Below are 24,638 nucleotides of genomic sequence, written 5' to 3'. Positions count from 1 at the left end.
GGCTGGTCAGTGAAGGAGAATTAAGGGTAACATCTTCAGGAGTATGTCTAAACCACTTTATTCAAATGTGTCCCTTTTCGGTGATCCACTGCATTGTCATCACACTTCTCTAGTGGCAAATATTGGTCCTATAACCAACTTACTAATGAATGGTTGGATGGTAGGTGGAGTTGGCACTTCACATATGAACTGCTCTGTGGACATCGAGTTTGATTTTTCTTCCTATCATGGCAATACAGAGAGTTGGTCACAGAACCAATATTTGCCAATAGAATCATTAATTCTCTTGTAACTCTTGTCTGGTTTCTGTAAAAGTTGAAAGTAGCCATTCACTCCCTATACTTCACCCCTGCTATTGTCACAATTTCAAAGACTTTATACCAGTCAGGATTGTTGAAAGCTTTCTGTAAGTCTACAAAGGCTACAAAAGTATGTCTGCCTTTCTGTAACCTATCTTCTAAGAAAATTCATAGGGGCAGTATTGCCTTGCCTGTTCATGCATTTCTTTGGTATCTAAACAGATCTTCCCAAATGCTATCTTGTATCAGTTTTTCCATTCTTCTGTGGAGAATTTGTGTTAGTATTTTGCAACAGCGGCTCATTGATTTCATAGTTTGGTAATATTCACACCTGTCAGCACCTGCTTTCTTTTGGAATTGGAACTACTGTATTCCTCTCTGAAGTCTGACGGTATTTTGCCTTTCTAATCCATCTTTCAAACTAGATGGAATAGTTTTGTCACGGCTGGCTCTCCAAAGGCTATCAATAGTTCTGCCACAATGTCATCTACTCCAGGGGGCTTGTTTCAAGTTAAAGACTTTTCAGTACTCTGACAAATTATTCTCGCAGTACCATACCTCCGCTCACCTCCATCTTCCCTCACTTCTCTCTTTTGGCAGCTCATAAATCCTCATGGGCTAGCCATACCAAGGCAGTCTGTGTAAGGGGGACGGTGGAGGGAAGAATGGTGAAGTGGTGGTGGTTGAGGGAGGGGGAGAGATGAAGAACAGCATGACAATGGGGACAGAGAATTGAGAGCTCAGAGGAGGGGCCTTTAAGCTCTTTCAGAAAATGTAGAAATCCAAATACAAATCTGGGTAATGAAGGTATTATGTATTACTCTGAACTAATCACAGGCTGGCAGCCTTAAAACAACTAACACTTTTAGAGAACAAGAAGGTTAGCTGTACATGAAGATGAGCTGATACGACATCTAAGTAGTTTTCTCAGTGTTCTATTATCTGTGCATGGATCCCACAATTTCCTTACTTTGATGATCTAATTTGCAAAATGTGCCTCAGTGTCAACAAAATTCTGTAACTCCTTTATCACAAGCATTAACTAAGGGTCTGCAGACTCGGCTGAAGAAAACTTCTTGCTGTTGTCTCAATACTTCCATTAGCCAAAAGGGGGTTAGCCTCTCATGTTCCAGCATTTTTATAGTGCAGAACCAATCTTTGCTATTTGTGACTGGAAAAGGAAGACGGGATAGTGATAGCGACATTGCTAAAACGTGATATGCAAATCACTCACGCACATGCTCAGTACTCTGCTGGCAGCTGAACATGACAGTTCTTACACATCAGATCCATTCCAAGCTGACCCAGTTTTATGGTTGTCTTATTCATTCAGCCTGTTTCAAATTTTGATTGTAATCACTATGTCAATTAATTTATTATCATCTGATGGAATGATGGGACATCCAATGCACTCATCTGATTGAGACAGAATGTACCTGAATATGCAACTCTAATGTTGTGAAACCAGTAGTACTATTAAAATATCATATAACAGATGTTTGGCATTTATTTCAATGATTTATGGAAATATATCATTACAAAAGCATTTTTGAAACTAAAACTCTGAAAATATAAATTTGGCTCCTTGGCTGCGACATTATTTATAATTTTATATTCCATGGTCGATGCACAGAACGGGAACCTTATGGAGCCCAATATTCAATAAAATAAGTTTCAGTGTTTTTGGAAATTCAAGCCCAAAGTGGTGTAAAAGGGATGAAAATTTTTATGAAAATATTCTGTTACATTAAAACATTTTTAAAGCTAAATCTACAGAAATAAACATGCTGTAGTTTGCGAACAACATAAAAATTTGATTAAAGAAAAAAAATCTGTGTATCGTATTTACTCGAATCTAAGCCGCACTTTTTTTCCGGATTTTGTAATCCAAAAAACCATCTGCGGCTTAGAATTGAGTGCAAAGTAAGCGGAAGTTCTGAAAAATGTTGGTAGGTGCCGCCACAACTAACTTCTGCCGTCGAATATATGTAGCGCTACACAGGCATGCTTTGCAGGCACAAAGATAAATAAAAAATAAAAAAAAAAAAGGTGGAAGACGAGCTACTTTCTCCGCCCCGAGTTTCGACCACTGCATTTTCATACATTATCCAACGAAGTAAATACAAATTCCGTATTGTTCATCTTCGAATGTAGCAGCATTTCAATGTACTATGAAAATCCGACTGGCGAGACTGTTTGGGATGTTTGTCTACGTTCTGAATTTTTTCCTACCTGTGAGAAGAGATGGTTGCTAATAGGAACTTTTATGAATTGTGAATCACATGTAGTATTCTCTTCACCATAAGAATAATACGAATATAAACATTTTGCAATGTATTCTTTCGTGTTTGCTGCTATCTCATTTAATCCTGTCTGCCTAATAAACTACGAAATTTGTATGAGACAACAGCAAACGCGGAAGAATATACATATCATATCATGTTTATATTCGTATTATTCTTATGCCTAATAGTGATACAGTCAGAAATGAAGCACAGCAATTGACTAGATTTTTAAATCTAAGATGACTCTAATTTCTGTGCAGAATGTAATGTACAAAAGAGGCGTCTGCAAAGATTTTCAAATGGCAGAAATTTTTGCTAAACTCTCGTTCACAACATCGTCTGTCATACGCAGTCTATTATTTGGTTCTTGTTGATCATCATCAAAGAAAGCAGCGGTGTAAGTAACAACAAATAGCAGTCTCTTGCCATTGTTTCGCTAATGAGACAATTCCTCTCTTTTTTTTTTATCGTAAGAAGCGGTAGCGCGCACAAAAGCAAGTCATGCCGCGAGCGGCGATAGGTCGTAAACACACATTATCAGAATGCGACAAACAAAGCATGACACAGTACAATGATGCATTTTCAGCTTAGAGTGATGAAAAAACCTATAACAAAGAGAACGGCACTTATCATATCAAAGAAAAATATGCAATCGATTCAAACCAGACGAAGCACGTGAAAAAAGAAGGGCACCCGTATAAATACAGACGGAGCGCCTGACGCATAGCAATGGCTACCTGGTAAAGCTTAACTGCTAAGCTTACGACTCGAACCAAACTACTGTAGCTGTATCATCATTCATTCGACCTAAATTGTCTCATATTATAGTGGCCCAACTTTGTTTCGATTTGGAGGTGCGGCCTAAAACTTTTCTCTCCCTTGAATTTCGAGTCTCAAATTTCAGGTGCGGCTTAGATTCGAGTGCGGCTTAGATTTGAGTAAATACGGTAGACTACACAGTCTATGCAAGCAAAGCAGCGAGTGCTAAGCTAGTCATACTGTAAAAAAAGGTTGAAATAAACAGTAGCAATTGTCTTTGACTCTTTAGTTTTTGGTTTAAGAAAACACCTACAAAAACTAAGTATATATTACCTTTTTTGTTTTAAAAATGAAAGTCATAAAAAAATTCTTCTCAAGTCTAAATTTTACTTAGCTGTTGATGTTTGTGGTGGTGGTGGTGGTGGTGGTGGTGGTGGTGGGGGGGGGGCGGAGGTGGGTAGTATCTAATATCTGATTAGTCTCAGGAGTAAGCGTCTCGGAAAGTTTAGGAGCCACTGATCTTGATTCTGTACAAAAGCGAACATTAAACAGGGGTTTTCTCAATTGGAAATTGCATATGAATTTTGTTTGTGAGATCATGTTACAACTCTTGCAAGGAGATCTGTCTACCGACACGTGACAGAATTCAGCAGCAGCACAATTGTATTCTATTGAGATTATCACACTAGTCAGAATGCCAAAACTTTCATGTAAATATAGACCAGAGTAGTTTCAGGAAGGCCATTCTCAATGCTAATCAGGATCTCAATGGCCAAGTGTGACTATGGTACAAAAAGGCAGACACATGTTTTGCACAACCGTGCAGAATGTTACACCCTGTCACTTATCTTGACTCTGGAAATGGTGCGATTACTGCAAGGCCACGAGGACAAGACAATGACGTCTGGAGTACCACAGATTGCCAGCATGGTGACTACTATCGCAGCTGCCCGTGATACTGCTGCAAAGAGGAGGGTCAACAATGGTGCACCTAATGAGAACACTGTACACAGGAGCTGCACCGCGTTGTCTTCTCAGGTAAGTCCTGGCTCTGCATGACAATGGATTTATCCAAATGTGGAGGCATTCATCATCAACATATGGGCCCAGCACCTAGCTTGATCGTATAGGGTGCCACTTGATAAACAACTTCATCGTGTCTAGTTCATATATCAGCAATATTGACAGCTGCCATTCCATTTCTGATGCTTTATGGCTAGTCACTGCCCCTTCCTGAGTTCTCTGTGACAGTCAACGGTTCGACTGTTGCTGTAGCTACCATGTTCTCCTGATCTTTCCCCACTGAAAAGATCTGGCCATGGGTTGTCAGGAGACTGGTTTGCCACCATTTGCTAGCCACAATAGTTAATTAAGTTTGGCACAGCATTGAAGCAGTGACAAAGGACATACCTGTACCAGTTGTCAAACCTCAGTTCGTCTGTATAGGCTCAGCTGTTGTTGCTTCCAATGACAGCATTCATCATCTAAGTTTTGCACTCCGTACATGCGCTAATAATCTATAAATGTAATCAAGTATTCTTCCTGCGATTACGTATACATACAATAAGTAAAATTTTGATGTTAGCTACCTTAATGATTGGCAATATAATTCAGACATCTCTCTGACGAATTTCTCAATGAGTGACAGAACAAAAAATCTGAAGGTATTCACGTATACTAGCTGAATTGTATCTCTTATGAATGAACTAGGAACAACAACTTACATACAAAGTAACACAACCTGCTTCAAATTGATCCCTTACCTCTGTAATTACACTTTGACAAGGATGGACTTCTCCATTTTCTACAACTGGTTTTGTGTGCCTGAAGATGGCTGCCAGTCTATCAAGCCATAGAACAGGATCAGTTTTTGTTCCTTTCTCAGTCTTCACATCATTCTGCATCAAAACGTTAGCACAAAAATGAAAATCCCTCCAACATAACATGAAAGGCAGTTAATTAACAACATTAAATAAGAGGATGAAAAATACCCTTTCTGCTCATGGATAAGTTTGTTTTCATTAATTAATACACTTACAATTAAATAAAAAGATCACAAAAATATACTCAGACACAATAAAAACGACAAAGAAAGGTAAGGACAGGAGGAATTCAGGCTACCAACATGAGTAATGGTGCAGAAAACTTTAGCAGCTAATATCTAAGTTATTTCAGTATTAGGATAAAATGGAACCGTATTCAAAGTATCTGAGAAAATATGGTGAAAGCCTACAATGGATAGTTTTATGAAAATGGACATTCATCAACTTTGTACACCTGTAACTATTTCAACACAATCCGAAGTTGCTCACCACTACTCACTCATAACTACATTCAGCCTTTTGCTGATAAACATCTACAACATTGTAGAGAAATTTCATACACATACATTACCAATTCTATGGCCCCTCAGTAATTTGCATCCATTGCTTTATCACGCTACTTTTCTATGATGCAACCTTTCATTGTACACTGCCTATCAGCTGATATAATCAGTAAGCAGCCATAGTAAAATTTGTGTCCTTGCTTCTTAATCATATCTACAATACCTAATGACTATTTTATCTCTGAGGTACAATCTTTTGTGACCAGAATATATTTTCCTCTTGTGAATTTTCTAGGGTCCAGGATTCAACAAAGTCATCTTGTTCTCATAAACTGCAAATGTTTTTGTGTAGTACAATTCTGAGGCTGCATTACTGACCCCCCCCCCCCCCCCCCCATAAACTGCTAGAATACAACTATCCCCAAAACGATTTATTTTGTGCTTTTATACATCTTAAGGCCAGGTTTTATTCATCTTAACGGTGCCTGTGAGGGTTTCCAACTGAAATAAAGAATTACTTTTTGACAGCTGTCAGGATATATATTTTTTATAAAAAGAAATATCGTTACAATAGCTTGTCTTCTTGAATCTATTGCCTTCTTTCTCGATATTCACTCTGTGTCACTGGTTGACAAACCTCTACTTAAATACGGATCTAATTCAATAATGATTAATACCAAACATATTGGATAAAGTTACATACTTCCCCCACTATACCCTTGGTGCCCGAAAACTGACAAGAAATCTTATTTCTGAGTGGAGAGATGGGGTGATGAATCCTCTTACATGTGCCGAAAATTTTTCCCGTTTGACTGTTTTCATTCTAGGGGACAGGAAAAAGTCCCAGGGGCCAGATATTATTAAAAGGCTAGGCATGAAACACTCGTGAAGTCATTATCAAAATCTGTGTGTATGTCATTGATGTATGAGCAGGCAGGTTGTAATGATTGAGGAGCCTCTTGTCATGATATAGGCTACTTTTCCGGCAGTACCTTACACAATTATTTTAGCAAACAATGGGCAATACTGCTGCACAATACTCATTTTTCAAAATAAAATGTTAATATATGTCAAAAAAATTTTACAGTCCCTTGAATATGTTTTGTAACTTACTATGGGTAGTTCGCGTTTGCTTAGTGCAGTAGTTGTTCATAAAATATGCACTGCAACAACCATTCTTTATGGAAATTAATATTATTAAGTCATCATAAAATCTGCAGCTCTTTCAACACACATTTCAACCAAACTGATTCTTCTTATGGATAACATTTGGTCAACTGTTTTCAAACAATAAGCAGTAGAGACAACTAGTGAAAGAACACATCACTACTGCCCATCTGACTGCAGGAAGTGTATTCTGATTATTTTCAAGGTCCCCTCCCATACACAAAACAATTTTATAACGTCTCCAATTCTTTCAAATGACAGTATCAGGCTGCACCTCAACATGATTTCCTTTTCCATCACAGCCATTGAGAACTACTGAAACTTCATTGACACAAAATAGAAAATCTCTTGTTATGCAATAAAAGGCTATCCTGAAAAAGTTGGGCTATGATTTTCTGAAACTGTATGCTAGATTGAGGTATGTCCTCACCTCACCCTGAGCTGCTTTATGTTGCTCTTTCAATCGCTGTTACATTCTTGTTGAGGTAACAGTGTCCTCATTCCTGTTCCTTGTCAAGTGATTCAGATCTTCTAATCAGCTTTCTAACAGATGGCTTGTCCTAAGCACTTACTGCTACTGCGTACTCAAACCTACATCACTTGTAAGACCTCTAGTAAGTCTAAGGTCAACCACCTGTCAGAACAGTCATTCATACACTTTCCTGCACATAGCCTCTATGCAGATTTTATGTGAGTATGGTGACTATAAAGCTGCCAGGAAAAACAGACAGATGGGTGGATGATTACAGATAAAGAAATTATTCCAGTAACTTACTACTGCACATGTTCAGCATGAATGACTTGCTCTACAACACATACCTGCCATCATTTTGGTGGCCCCTCGTTCCTCCAAACCTAAAGTTCCCATTTTCTCTCATTTTTATGCTGTGTAGTTTCTCTTTTCTTTCTTTGGACGCTGCTTTTGCATCTTGTGCAACAACATTAACTTTTACACATTACTCTAGCTTTTCAGCAAACCTCTCCTCTCTGTCTCTTCTCACTTGTTAGATTTTCAAATACTGTATAATGTACTATTTCACTGCCAATTTCCTCTTACACAACCAGGCATAAACACTAATACTGGTGTGACCTTTGCCTGTGTGTCTACTGCTCCCAGTTTGTACTTTCCCCCCATTCGTCTTTGACTATAGTTTAATTCTCAAGAATGTGTTTGACACCACCAACTCATAACTGCTACACAATGAGTAAAGTAAACACACTCATCATATAGTGGAGACTTTTTGTGATAATGGTTTTCTGCTTAACATTTCCACTGCATAGTGGCTGGTTATATTTACTCATTCCTTTATTTTATTCCAATCAAATTTACCAGTATCATATTATTGGCTTGTCAAGTGGTTACATACCTCAACCAACTGACACAAAGGATTAATCTGAAAGAAACAGATTTGTTTCATGGCTTGCTGTATTTGATCTGGTGGCATTCGACCCAAAATCACAGAAACACCTGTAAGATAACATTATGCATTAATTCAAACTAAAATAACCAAGCTAACTTCATACAATACAGTCCTTTCAAGAGAATCACAAAAACACAATTGTAACACAGTGTGTATAAGAAACAAGGAAAACAATTCAGATTATTCCCAGATATGCCGTTTAAAAAATATACTTTTTCTCTGGCAAAAATACACATTTTCCGTGCTAAGTAACAGTATGTTTTCCATAGATTTTACCTCGGAACTGCAAAACTTATTAATCCTTTGAATGGTTAACCTTTCATACACTGGTATAGAACTTCCCAGAAAAAGGGGGGGGGGGGGGGGGAGAGAAGTTTTGGAATGGTGTTTGATGAAAGAAAAGGAGAGAAATTTTGGAATGGCATTTGATATCAGCAACGTATAAGCTGAATATTTTCATATTATGGGAAGTATAAATTCGAATTGCACCGAACACAGCACGTTAGTTTCCGGAGCTTTGAAATCAAGACTGTGATGCCCTTTTGTAAGCCAATCATATCTCATGCCACATGGTCTCACCAGCCGATGACAGCAGATATTCAGAGCATAGGACACATGCTGTAGTAAGCCAACAGCAAGATTCGCAGGTTCGAATCCTGCCTCGGGCATGGATGTGTGTGATGTCCTTAGGTTAGTTAGGTTTAAGTAGTTCTAGGGGACTGATGACCTCAGAAGTTGAGTCCCATAGTAGTGCTCAGAGCCATTTGAACAGCAAGATCACTTATGTAGCGTGAATACACAAAGAGGAAAAGTTAATGGTTTACATTAATATACACAGTGTAACAACAAGAAAAGCTAAGCTTCCACATATAATACTGGTCTCTAAGATTAATAAGCTACAAGAAGAGCTAAGCTTTCACATGTAATACTAATCTTTTTTGCATGTGTTATACTTTAAGGTGCATCACACAAATGTGCCAGTAAATTTAAAATAATGACATAAATGTCTGCTCTTCTGGGCTCGAAATTCTTCTATGTGGCTGGTCCTCAAAGTGTTCAGTTTTGAACGAGAGTCAAACGCTCTGTGATTTAAGAAATTCATCCCACTATCTCACATGTAACATAATTCATCTTGCATAAAAGGAAATTTACTTTTAAAGTAATGCTTTTCAAACCACTATTTGCAATACTGTCCCAAGACTGTTAGAAATAGGTTTGATTTAGCAGTTGCCAGATAGCACCAGAAAACAGGCATTACTGCATGTGCGCAGCTGTAGTGATGTAGGAAGCCCGCATGTTTATATGTATAAAGCATAAAGAGATCTTACATTACACCGTAAAAGAAAGGATATTAAAATGCATAATTCAGCCTGAAGTGCACATTGGTTTGTCCAGATTCACAATGAAGTAGGTCCCACCTGATATTAAGCTTTTCATTGTGGTTTTTGGGACATAAATTTTCTTGGCATAGCAGTACAGTACTATCTCATGTTTGGTTCTTTATTATGGCATAATGCCATATGTGGCAGAAGATGAAAACATGCAATTGAAATTCAGCGAACTAAAGGTTTATTTTTTCCTCTCGTTTATGTTTTATAGCTGCAGTTTTATTCTCCAGTAGCAGGATACAGTAGCATTCTTTGCTAGAGAATCAATTCGTACCAGTCAAAATTACAAAAATTTAACTGAAAATTAAAACAATGAAAAATTCCTGGAATTCCGAAAAATTCCCGGGTTTTTCCCAGATTACCCGGGTTGTATACACCCTGTAACAGTAAAAGTGAATAATAAAACTGACAAGATAACAAGGCAGAGCCTATTCGAAGTGAATAGTACCCTGGGGTGGGGGAGGGGGTGGGGGTGAGGGAACTCAACTAAGGAACATTTTCAGGTTATTAAAGCATTCTGTAACAAAAGAAAATTGAATTCTTCTTGATACTGTACAATATTCAAAGAGCACTGCTGCAGATTTTGAGTGACAGCATTACATCCAATGAACCATTCATCAATGGATATTCAAATATTAAAGTGCACAGGCTTCAACATTTTGTGAAACTAAATAGCAACTATAACATAAAAACTGACACTTTGACCAATTTGCTGCAATCCTATTCAGAATGATGAATCTGCTCTAAAGATGACAGCTTCACGCCGATTTAAATGAATGCTTTTGTTTTGTTTTTCTATTTAATTTTAAGGAACAATGTGTGCTAATGCACAAAATATTTTATTTAAATGTAATTATGAGAACTACTGGTTAAAGCACTACAAATATCACTTTTAGGAATCAGTACGACAGACCTTATTTTGGATGTGAAAGGAGGACATTCAGGAAGTTCAGAGCAGGGAAGCTCATTTTGTATTATCGCAAAATAAGGGAGAGAGGGTGAGGGATATTATACGACACTGGGGGTGGTGTGTTCTTCATTGCGGTGAGATCTTTTCATGTAATTTTGTCATCAGCATTCTGCTCTAAATGCAAAAAATATTTTATTGAAGCCCACCTACATAGGGAGAAATGATCACTGTAATAAAATAAGATAAATCAGAGCTTACATAGAAAGATTTAAGGGTTAATTTTTTTCATGCGCTGCTTGAGTGTAGGGAAACTGTCTGAAGGTGATATGATATTCCCTCTGCCGGGTACTGGACTGCAGAATAGTCTTGTAGATGTAGATATAAATGCTCTGAGACCCTTAATTACATCTTAATGAGAGCACATTTTGATTACCAACATACACATTACCACTTTACAACAATACATCAAATTAATAATCATCTCATTGAAGCATTAGGGGAACAAATGGATGGGCTGCTCACCAACCCACACTGCAGACAGTATAGTGAAACATAGACTGATATCCTCTGGACCAAATGTATTACGGGCATCGGAAAGACAAGCTGACAAATCACAATACTGACTTGGAACTTGAGAAATACATTGGCCTTGATCAGCATGTGAACTGGTTATGTTGTCCCTAGGGTCTGAGATTCATCAGTACTCAGATCTGATCAGGCTTTGCATTTTTTTAAACATCTTGAAAACTACTTCAGTTTAATACAGAACAAAACCATTCAATCTAAAGGGTGTTAATGTAATTGTGAGAAGAGTTAAATATGATCAAATGAGCTGCTCTAGGATCATCAGAAGTTTGATGAGAACATTAAAACAAAATAGAATTAAAATTGCAACATGTGTAACTGTAGAGAAATCATCAGTGAGGAAATTCAGGTGTAGGCTTTATTGTAAACAGGAAGATTAAAACAATATTCTGGATGATGAAAGAATCTCAGGCAGAACTATTTCAAAAACAAATGAGAGGTAGAACATACAAATCATTCAGGTCTGCGCACCAAAATTCTGATGACGTAGAAGACTCCATCCCTCTTCATATGAAGAGTTACAGAAGCAGATAAATAACAGTAAACATCACTAGTAGGGAATTGTAATTTGAAAGTGCATACAAAATGGGAAATTCTGGATACGACACCAGAAATTACACAGGTCATATGTAGCATTTGTCCAGGAGAATTAAAGAAATGATTTTTCAGGGCTAAAAGGAAAAAAAAAAATAAAAATAAACTGACTACATTTTATCAAATATAAAGAAATCTTACACAACATGTGAATTCACCAGACAAGAATTTCAAATGATCACATAATTCTAAGATGTGTCTTAAAAATGTATACAAACCAAGAAACATTCATCAGGCAGGAAATCCGCACACCAGATCATAATATTTATTTCAGAAAAGGAAAGCATAAACAATTAAAATAAGGAACAAGTTTATCATCTCAGAAAATAATAGTTTATAAAGAAGTAGAGGAAAAGAAGCCATTATTTAACAAGGGACTCAAGTGAAGAGCAAAGATGTTATAGGTGTGGAAAAAAAAACCTCTAGTAAAGAGAAACCTAGACTTTCAAGAAAACAATATTATTAACGTAACTATATATCCTGCATTACCCAAATTATTTGGAAATGCCTGAGATGACATGAAAAGCTGAAATCAAAATTTGGTTAGAGAAACTATTGAAAACAGTTAGTTACTGAAGAATATGAAACTGAAATGTTTGGCAGACATTAAATTTTATCTGTAGGATGGCAAACAGCTGAGTAAATAACATGAAGAAAACTGTACAACCAAACCAGTATTTCTTTAAATGCTTATATGATTCAAGAGATTAGTCAGAAACACAACTAGTTTAATAATGAAAACCCAAAAGTAACAACAGATATAGTGAAAAAAATATTCCCAACAGCTCTAACCAAAATTTTTTGATCCTTAAATTGGGAAAATGACAAACAAATATTTGTTAATAGAATGTGTCTGAACCACATTTCAATAATGACTATAAACTTGTTAGAGCAAGTTTGAAAGTATGTGCATCAGCTACAATTAGATTAAAGTAATAGGTAACCAATAATCAAAAAAGGAAATTGTACAAATTAACCCAGTGACTTACTAATATTTATCCCCATAACCAATCTAATATTTATCATTAAATTTATGAAAATCAGTATATTTTGTGTTACACAGTTTTCTCAAAATAATATTTATCAATGTGATGGTGAGCAAAGGTAATACTGTTTTAGAAGTTTTTGTTGGTGTGGTATACCTGAAAATGCTCAGGCATCGCTAGACATTTCTCACAGCCATACCTGGTGTAACTTGCATACTACACGATTCTGAAGGGTGTTTGATGAGATTAGGGGGAGATTAACCAAACAAAATGTGCACAATTTGCTGCTTGCAGTCTAACATGGGAAAGTCCATATTGGGGCCATCCATGTTTAGGGCAGTCTGGTAAGGTGACCTGTTCTATTATATTCACAGCCAGCTGTATTCTGAACTGACTGAAACAAGATTTTTTTTCCTGACACTTTGTTTAGTAGGATATATGAATTGAAAATCCCAATGTCCCATCAGGTGAAAGAAGATTTTCTTATCTCCTCTGGTGTATCTTCTCATGAGAGGAAAACATGACAACTGCTAGTCTTGTCTGTCAACCGTGTCCATCGAATTATTTCACTGTATAATTGCTTTGGGCTTCTGGACAAGGGTTTTGGTTTTCTTATCACTTTTTCCTTTGGCTGTTGTATTGTTTTTAGTTTAGATTTTTGGAACTAGTCACGCATATTTTGCCTTGTGGATCTTACTGTCCCTATGGCATTTGTGCCCCTTGAGGGGAGCCTTATAAACAATGATGAAGTATACCAGTTCTCAACATATATATATATATACACACACACACACACTACATGACCATTGTCCAAAGACGGTTGCATGAAGTCCATAACAACAGCTTAACTAATTGGGATTTATTTACTGGTTGGGGTCAGGTTTTTTCCTGTACAAATATCAATAGCCACTCTTTGACTCACAAATTTTAAAGAACTGTATTTCAAAATGAACTCTTTTTTTGGGGGATTCAGTTTTATGTAGCAGAATCTACCTCTGAATTTCATGAAGCTTTCATCAACTGGTATATCTTCTTCAGAATAATAAACACTGCGGAAACTCTAAGATGGTCAATAACAGGTTGCAACTTGTTCAGACGCTTTGCAGGATCAGAATATTCATTATTTATGAAATGAAGAAACCTAGAAACCTGTAAGCATCTTCTATACCACATATGTCAGAAAAAAAGGAGCACGAATTGCATTTTTTATGGACCAGTATGACTGAAGCGTTGGCTTCTTCACCTGTGTCGTAAGAGCACATAAAGCAAAATGTGTGTGAATTCCATCAGATGTTATAGGAAACCAAGCATTGTTTGGTAAATTAACAATGTCTCTGTACATATCAAAGGGAGTTGTTCAGGGAATTGTCTTTGAACCCTAGGATTGATGCCACTAGAACCACCAAACGAAATTTTGGAAGGTTTATCCTGATTTATTTCCCAGCCATTTTTCTACTTTCTGTTTTTTTAGCAACACACACACACACACACACACACACACACACACACACACACACACACACACACCTGCTACTGCAACATCACTGTCACTATCTGTTTCATTTGGATCACTATCATCACTACTATCATTTCTCCCATTATCTTCATTATCAGCACTATCAGAAACTTCACCTGAAACATCACTTGCACTCTTATTCAACGGACTTTTGATTTCCTCATCTGAGAGGAACTTTTTATGACATAAATTGCTTGCTGCTACACAGCTAGTGAAAAACCATAAAAACAATTTCTTATAACTCACAAAACACCTAAAAAAATCGAGTGTATTATACACCAGAAAAGAAGAGCTGCTCGGCCCATCTCACAGCTGGCAATGTAATAAAGAACTTGAAACCAAAATCTGGCTGTGAGTTGGCTGTACAAGCCAATTGGTTAACAATTAAGTCACTGAAACAGTTGATGTCTTTTTGTATTTCATGTAGCTGAAAATAAAGACTGTATGGGAAGTATAAGAAATAAACCAAAGAGTAATGAGGACATGCAGTGTTTTAGAAGACTAAACACAATTTATATAAAAAAAAAAAAAAGGATCCCTATGTGGCTGAACAAAAAAGTTTGCCATCATTGTTTGTTACCAGTTCTGACTGATGATGGTGGATTTCTGATTTTTAATGTGAAAAGTGTTCAAAATCTGAAAGTTACAGAGATATTTTACAATACTGATAAGAAACATACATAAAAGGTTATTACATCACAAATAAAACAATACATTCTGTATTGATAATCATGATATGGGTATAACAATAATAAAAATTCTGCTTTTATGTTAAGATAAGAATGTAATGCTATTAGTTGCCCACAAAACAACTTTTATGAAAAATGCCTTGCTTGAAGTTTGTGTAAGACATGGTTACCACTGTTGCATTGCAGTACTTTTTTAAACTACTTAACATTCTATTATTAGAACAGAAAAGGCGGCAATATAGAAAACAAGTTTAATATTCTAGAACAGGCAAGTATTTCCCCAGACATGCAAGTCACGAAAAATCTTTTTGGTTGGTTGGTTGATTTGGGGGAGGGGACCAAGCAGCAAGGTCACCAGTACCACAAGATTGGGGAAGGATGGAGAAGGAAGTGAGCCAAGTCCTTTCAAAGGAACCATTCCGGCATTTGCCTGAAGCGATTTAGGGAAATCACAGAAAACCTAAATCAGGATGGCCAGATGCGAGCTGGAACTATCGTCGTCCTGGATGCGACTCCAGTGTGCTAACCACTGCGCCACCTTGATCAGTAATCATTTTGTCAGACAAAATAGCGTACAGTATCCATGATGGAAAATCTCTATTATACATGATGGAAAATCTCTATTGACAGCATGACAATGTAGGGACTGCCCTCCAAAAGTGCGCTCATATTATCCAGCTTTACAAATGCTCTTCCAAATGTTCATCATACAATTGAAGATGAGAGAAAATAGTCCAAATGTAATTCAAGAGTGGATTGAAATGGGCACATGAATTCTATTTTATAGAAGGTGAATGTGAGACTAAATTATTGAACATTTATAGCTATACTCTGCAAATCAAAATGTGCAAAGGTTGTGACTGTGTACTTTTCACTGTAATATATATTAAGCTTTCTTCTCAATCCATTCATTCATGCATGGATTATGGGAAGAATAACTGCTTGTAAGCTATGTGAGCTGTTATTAGATACATATTTTACTTTAATGCCATAGAAAGGTGATACAAGACAGTTTCTGTTTCCACTGCTTCTCTTTTTAGGGAAACAAGGAAAGGAGAGACTGAAGAGTGTGACTTACACTTTTATGCACTTTGCAATGACTTATAAAGTAAATTATCTTATGCTACTAAAATGCTATCAATCTTTCCTTCGCAGTAAACTGTCATGTTACAGCTACAAAATGAGTGGTGCATTTGATGAACAATGACGGTGTACGGACTGTGAAAGCATAAGAGCACACTAAACATTATCAATGCACAGACAGTTTATTTATTTATTTATTTATTTTGCATCATCAGTCCTCTAGCTGGTTCTGAGCAACATGCTAAAATTTCTTCTCTTGCAACAATCTCTTCATTTCATAGTAGCACTTGCACACTAAATTACTCATTGGATGTGTTCCAAACACTCTCTTCCCTGTACTCTATAGCTCCCTCCAGTACCACAGAAGTTACCCCCTTTATATCTTAACGCATGTCCAATCATCCTGCCCCTTCTCCTTGTCAGTTTTTTCCATATATTCCCTTCTTTACCACATCTGTGGAGAACCTCCTCAACCTGTACCTTATCAATCCATCTAATTCTCAAGATCCTTCTACACATCACATATCAAATGCATTGATTCTATTCTTTTTTGGTTTTCCCAAGTGTGTGATTCACTAACATGCACACCTGTGTTAAAAATATATATTGTCAGAAATTTCTTCCACAGATTAAGGCCGATATTTGATAGTAACATAGTTCTTTTGGCAAGGCATGCTCTCTTTGCCGTGCTAACATACTTTTTATTTCCTTATTGCTTCATCTATCCTGTGTTATACTATATTCTGGCTGGAATTGATCCCGAGACCCAGGATCTTTGATTAGTAATCAAATGACACTGCCCCTCAACCATGGGTCAACAATACATTCATTACATCATCACATTGTGATATACATATAACAACAAAAATAATCAACAATCTGTCTTTCCTGCTCATCCTGTCCAGTAAGTCTCCTCTCACCCGGGGTTCTGGGTGACTTTTCTGAATTGTACTCCTTTTCCTAAACCTCTCCAGTCATTTTCCTTCACTCTTCTTCCTTCCACTTCAACTTCTCTGTCAGAAGAAGGAGCCACTGGCTCTGGTACATTTTTTATCTATCCGTTTACATTACCCTGTGATATATATTATACTGATGTTATTGCTCAGGAGATAAACAGACACAGAAACAACACCACTTTGTAAAATAATAATACCATTAAAGAAACAATAAAATTATTTTGCTCAACAATTTAAAACTTTTTAGCTCAATGATCACTCTCAAACAAGGCTGTAGTTCATCATGGTGGTGGTGGTGGTGGTGGTGGTGGTGGTGGTGATAGTAGTATTTCTTCAGGAATAATACAGGATGGTAAAAATGGTGCTAAGAACTCAACTCCCAACTCAACTCAACTCCCAACTCAACTCAACTCAACTCCCAACTCAACTCAACTCCAAGAACAAAATTACGGATACAGGATAACTGGCAGCAAACTTAATTGAATATATTTTTGGTCTAGTAGAAAAAAATATTATCTGCAGACTGTTAGACCCAGTAGTTGCTTACCATTTACAGTGCTGTGTGCCCAACAGCTGACAACAGACTGCAAGGTAATTAGAAAGTCCATGAAGCATTTTAAAAAAAAAAATTTACAAGTAAATAAACAAGAGCAATGTGACAAATGATACAACACATGAAAGAAAAACTCTCAAAGTATTTTTACAATGTTTATAAATGTTCTATTTGTCCATTCTTCATCACAGGACACACACTGAACTGAAAGTCCAATTCTGCCCATACTCAACCCAGCATACCCAGAATTTCAGTAAGGACACATGTTGCAATGTGGTGTCACAAGTTACAAGGTTCTGTGGCAGATGTGGAACATAAATGTTATCCTTGATATAATGTCACAAGAAAAAGTTGCAAGGCATCATGTATGATGGCCACTTGAGTAGTGCCAAGTCAGCGACTGCCACACGGCCTATTCAGCTATGTGTTAATCTTATAGCCAATTGTAGAAATTTGGAGTGGCATCATCTTGCTGAATGATAACATCACTGCTGTCACTTTCAAGCTGTGACAGAAGCCACAATTGCAGCATGTCGAGACAGGTGACACCATTGATAGTTCTTTCAGTGAAGAGGAAGGGTCCATAGATTGTCTTGTTGGAGACAGCATGGAACATTTTAAATTTCTTAGAACTTCAAACACATTCAACAGTTTCATGCGGATTCTCTGTCCACCGTATCTTTGTGTTGTGTCAGTTGGCTTTCCTCGTAAAAAAAAAAAAAGGGGGGGGGGCTCGTCACTGAAGATTAATTTGACTGTAAGGTCATTTTCAAGTTGGATCTGTATACAAATGCTGAATAATGTGCTGAACAATTTTTTTGTCATGGTTTATGGTCTGCAGAAACTGAAATTTATAGTTTTACTCTTAATCACTTATGATGGAGTGTGGGACTTTGCAACATCATTATCCTCACATGGTCTACCATCTGTTCTGACATGCTTGACTGGGCCGGGTGTTTCACATCACACAAACAAGCATTCCCTTTGAATTTCTTGTACCACTTCACTATGCTGTTGTAAACTGATGGCGTCTTGCAAAACTTCTTACAGAAAGCTCTTTGTACACACACAATTGATTGGCAATGGAAAATTCTAGCACAAAAACTGTGTTCTCTGCCTGATTCACTGCTATTTTCAGCAACTATGGTCAGTGGCACCCTACTCGGCAGTTTTTCAAACTAACTTGCCAGCATTACACTACAAAATAGCTTTGAGAGCTTGTCTTATTTACTGTATCATTTGTTATATTACACTTCAACATTTACCTATGCTGAAGTTTCATGGACTTCACACTTTCCCTGTGTGTGTGTGTGTGTGTGTGTGTGTGTGTGTGTGTGTGTGTGACACGTAAGGAAAAGAAGGTATAATCTGAGACAAATGGAGACAGCATATTAGTAGGTTTGTGATCCAGCATGTGAATGAGCCTTTAATGCATCAGGTAACACTGTGTGGAAAAGAAAATGAAAACAAAGGAATCACTATCTATACTAAGAAGACTACAAGAAAATTCTCACAGGATTTACTGATACTGACTCATTTTCTCAATGTACTATCAAAATTGAGACTTGGAATAAACTAAAACAATCATAGACAGAAATCTCTGCATGGTCAGTACCCAAACTGGCTGGAGAACGTATAACATTGACAAAGATCAGGCACATCTGTGGCTGAGAAGAGAAAGACTGAGAGCAGAGTCAGAAACACTAATAATGCTGCACATGCTCAGGCTTTGAGACAAAGAGCTTTGAAAAAGCAGTAATGAAAACCACTCAAGTCAATAGATGTCAACTTTGTGGAGTACACTCGGACCATGGACCACACAGTATCAGGTTGCACTATCCTGGCAAAGAAATATCATAAATAGCACAATCACACATTCAAAGTGGCCACAACAGCATGCTGTAATGCTATCCTGTAGGATGAACAAATAAATACCAGCCAACTTGCAGCTAACTAGCTTTAAGTCATATGTCAACCAGAAAAGAGAACATGCTTCTTAACCAATGTCACAGTTGTGTGTGATGTGAACATTAATAGTACGGGAGCTCAGAAGAAATGGAAATATGAGGATCAGAGCATTGCAATCAGTCAAACAGGTAATGTGAAAATTACATAAATGTCATTCCCATTACCACTGGCACCTCACAATCAATACCACGTGACTTGAGGAGCAATCTGTCTAGAATTCGAGGATGCAGCAAAAACAGTGAAATACAAGACATAGTACTGTTTGGAACCACCCATATCTTGCCTATAATGTTGTAACATCACGTAATTCTAATGCCTAATCTTCAAGAAGCTGGAATTAATACTACGCGTATTCTATTTTACTCAGTAACGTAATCTGTTATTCATAACAATAACAATAATAATAATAATAATAATAATAATAATAATCACACATCTCCTATACATGGATGATCTAAAACTACTGGCAGCAACAAATCAACAACTCAACCAATTACTAAAGATAACAGAAGCATTCAGCAATGATATAAATACGGCTTTTGGAACAGACAAATGTAAGAAAAATAGCATAGTCAAGGGAAAACACACTAAACAAGAAGATTACATATTGGATAACCACAGCGACTGCATAGAAGCGATGGAAAAAACAGATGCCTATAAATATCTAGGATACAGACAAAAAATAGGAATAGATAATACAAATATTAAAGAAGAACTAAAAGAAAAATATAGACAAAGACTAACAAAAATACTGAAAACAGAATTGACAGCAAGAAACAAGACAAAAGCTATAAATACTTATGCTATACCAATATTGACCTACTCATTTGGAGTAGCGAAATGGAGTAACACAGACCTAGAAGCACTCAATACACTTACACGATCACAATGCCACAAATATAGAATACATCACATACATTCAGCAACAGAAAGATTCACATTAAGCAGAAAGAAAGGAGGAAGGGGATTTATCGACATAAAAAACCTACATTATGGACAGGTAGACAATTTAAGAAAATTCTTTCTAGAACGAGCAGAAACTAGCAAAATACACAAAGTAATCCCTCATACAAATACATTGGCTACACCACTGCAATTTCATAACCACTTCTACAACCCTTTAGATCACATAACATCAACAGATACAAAGAAAGGAAATTGGAAAAAGAAAACACTACATGGTAAGCACCCGTATCATCTAACACAGCCACACATCGATCAAGACGCATCCAACACATGGCTAAGAAAAGGCAATATATACAGTGAGACGGAAGGATTCATGATTGCAATACAGGATCAAACAATAAACACCAGATATTACAGCAAGCATATTATTAAAGATCCCAATACCACAACAGATAAATGTAGACTTTGCAAACAAAAAATAGAAACAGTAGATCACATCACAAGCAGATGTACAATACTAGCAAATACAGAATACCCCAGAAGACATGAAAATGTAGCAAAAATAATACATCAACGGCTTGCCTTACAACATAAACTTATAAAACAACACATTCCACATACAAGTATGCACCACAAAATGTACTGGAGAATGATGAATACAAATTACACTGGAACAGAACCATTATAACAGATAAAACAACACCACATAACAAACCTGACATCATACTCACCAATAAAAAGAAGAAATTAACACAACTAATCGAAATATCCATACCCAATACAACAAATATACAAAAGAAAACAGGAGAAAAAATTGAAAAATACATCCAACTGGCTGAGGAAGTCAAGGACATGTGGCATCAGGATAAAGTTGACATTATACCAATTATACTATCAACTACAGGAGTCATACCACACAATACCCACCAGTATATGAATGCAATACAGCTACATCCAAAGTTATATATACAACTACAGAAATCCGTAATTATTGATACATGTTCAATTACCCGAAAGTTCCTAAATGCAATATAACATATACCGTACAGTTAAAAGGAAGTCACGTTTGATTCCGCGTCACTTTCCATTTTTGACCAGACATAACGTCTGAGAAAAGAAAGAAATAATAATAATAATAATAATAATAATAATAATAACCCCGTGGAGGCCTGGAAAAAGAATAGGCCTCCGGTATGTTCTGCCAGTCGTAAAAGGCGATGAAAAGAACAAACCACTAATAGGACTAACCCCCCCTTTTAGTGTGATTAGTTGGTTCAGGACAGAACTAATGAAGCCTCGGAAAAGCGCTGTCATGGTCGAGGACGACGTTTGAACCCTATGGCCGTCCACAATGGTAACGACACTGCTTGCCACATGGTAAATGATTTAAATCCAAATAGAGGTGTTTTGCAGGATATGCTTCCTGCAAACACTCTAGAAGGAAAACAAAGACAGAGGATTAGATGGTCAGATGAAGTTAACCGACACCTCATGTTCTGTTATCACGAAGCAACATACTTAGGAACCAACACAACTGGATACAGATCACAAGTATACACAACATTTATTACCAGATACACAGAATTAAAATTTTTAACAGAACAATGACTAGCTGATCAGATCCGTGTAATAATCAAAAATAACAGGATACCCCAGTCAGAATTAGAAAACATCAAACAACAAGTACAACAAATACTGGAACAAAATAATGTGCAATCAGAAGAAGAAGAAAATACAGTCATGGGCTCAAACATCCCAGAGCAAACAAACAAGAACAGCATGCATAAATTAAACAATCAGAGGAAAACGAAATCTTCAGACAGCCACCAGAAGAAGCACAAATAGAACATAAAGTGACACACATGTTAGATATAGAAGCAAAATTTCAGCTGACATATATAGAATACAAACACAAATACAGACATTTACCATTCTTGCATAGACCACCAAATAACCCACAAGTCGAAACAACAATAACAACTATCAACACAATCATACACAACAAAATAAATGAAAGTATAACTATGGAAGAGTTACAACTACTGGTTTATGTAGGAGCACTCACTACACTAAATATACACCCTAGGCAGAGATCAGAACCAACCAACACATAGAAGAAACCTACAAAACCAGCATGGCAACATAGGCTACAGATAAGAATAGAAAAACTGAGAAAAGACATCGGACAGCTAACACAATTTATAAGAAATGGAATATCAGACAAAAAATAGGAATAGATAATACAAATATTAAAGAAGAACTAAAAGAAAAATATAGACGAAGAATAACAAAAATACTGAAAACAGAATTGACAACAAGAAACAAGACAAAAGCTATAAATACTTATGCTATACCATTATTGACCTACTCATTTGGAGTAGTGAAATGGAGTAACACAGACCTAGAAGCACTCAATACACTTACACGATCACAATGCCACAAATATAGAATACATCACATACATTCAGCATTAGAAAGATTCCCATTAAGCAGAAAGGAAGGAGGAAGGCAATTTATTGACATAAAAAACCTACATTATAGACAGGTAGACAATTTAAGAGAATTCTTTCTAGAACGAGCAGAAACTAGCAAAATACACAAAGCAATCACTCATATAAATACATCGGCTACACCATTGCAATTTCATAACCGCTTCTACATCCCCTTTAGATCACATAGCATCAACAGATACAAAGAAAGTAAATTGGAAAAAGAAAACACTACATGGTAAGCACCCGTATCATCTAACACAGCCACACATTGATCAAGACACATCCAACACATGGCTAAGGAAAGGCAATATATACAGTGAGACGGAAGGATTCATGATTGCAATACAGGATCAAACAATAAACACCAGACATTACAGCAAGCATATTATTAAAGATCCCAATACCACAACAGATAAATGTAGACTTTGCAAACAAAAAATAGAAACAGTAGATCACATCACAAGCGGATGTACAATACTAGCATTTACAGAAACCCCAGAAGACATGAAAATGTAGCAAAAATAATACATCAACAACTTGCCATACAACAAACTAATAAAACAACACATTCCCACATACAAGTATGCACCACAAAAGTACTGGAGAATGATGAATACAAATTATACTGGAACAGAACCATTATAACAGATAAAACAACACCATATAACAAACCTGACATCATACTCACCAATAAAAAGAAGAAATCAACACAACTAATCGAAATATCCATACCCAATACAACAAATATACAGAAGAAAACAGGAGAAAAAATTGAAAAATACATCCAACTGGCTGAGAAAGCCAAGGACATGTGGCATCAGGATAAAGTTCACATTGTACCAATTATACTATCAACTACAGGAGTCATACCACACAGTATCCACCAGTACATCAACGCAATACAGCTACATCCAAACATATACATACAACTGCAGAAATCTGTAATTATTGATACATGTTCAATTACCCGAAAGTTCCTAAATGCAATGTAAGATATATCGTACAGTTAAAAATAAGTCACGGTTGATCAAGGTCCGCATCACTTTCCATTTTTAACCAGACATAACATCTGAGACAGGAAAGAGAAATAATAATAATAATAATAATACAACACTATGAAAAAGATACTTGCTACTCAGCATATAGTGGATTTGTGCGTATCAGCAACTCAGAATCGCCGATATATGGTGAGTAACAACTATCCTTTTCATAGTATTGTCATATTCAATTCTGGACTTTTGTTTAATAATAATAATAACAACAATAATAATAATATACGAAATAACTGACAGCACCATATGGTACAACAGCAGCTTAAGGATATGCACTTGCAGCCGGACCTCCTGAAATTGACAACAATCATACTTCATGCAATGGGAATTGCCAGTCTATCCATGGAAAAATGATACATCTGTATCAAAATTTTGAACAGCAATTTTCATTAACAGTAACATTAATTATTGAAAACATGATTCAATTTTCTACTGACTGAAAATAACTAACTAAATTAAAAATTTAGATTAGAATAAACAATAGCACAACAGACCTTTCAGAAGACCTATAGCTGCTTCATTGGATATACTAAATGTATCTAGACTCTGAATAATCTGTACAAGTCCATTAAAATGCACAGCCATATGATCTCGGCAAGAGCTGCATATATTTTGTAGGGCACTTGCAGCTGCTGTTGCCAACTGTGGCTGTTGTAGGCAGAAAAGAAGAAAGTTGAGAATAGGTTCTGGAACAGAGTAATAT

General features: G+C 36.5%; 1 protein-coding gene across 1 annotated transcript in view; it reads right to left on the bottom strand.

Moving 5' to 3' along the window:
* The window catches only part of LOC126416669 (transportin-3), a 210,051-nt gene that overhangs the window by 79,433 nt on the left and 105,980 nt on the right, over positions 1-24,638 (bottom strand). The window contains exons 10-12 of the mRNA XM_050084469.1: positions 24,430-24,621; positions 8,204-8,304; positions 5,107-5,241 (exon numbers count right to left, since the gene is read on the bottom strand). Of these exons, the coding sequence (XP_049940426.1) occupies positions 5,107-5,241; positions 8,204-8,304; positions 24,430-24,621 (428 nt within the window). The remainder of the gene's footprint in view (positions 1-5,106; positions 5,242-8,203; positions 8,305-24,429; positions 24,622-24,638) is intronic.

The sequence above is a fragment of the Schistocerca serialis genome, chromosome 8 (genome assembly GCF_023864345.2).
Source record: "Schistocerca serialis cubense isolate TAMUIC-IGC-003099 chromosome 8, iqSchSeri2.2, whole genome shotgun sequence".
Lineage (NCBI taxonomy): Eukaryota > Metazoa > Arthropoda > Insecta > Orthoptera > Acrididae > Schistocerca > Schistocerca serialis.
The sequence above is the reverse complement of the archived record's forward strand: the minus strand, read 5'-3'. Positions and strand labels throughout refer to the sequence as shown.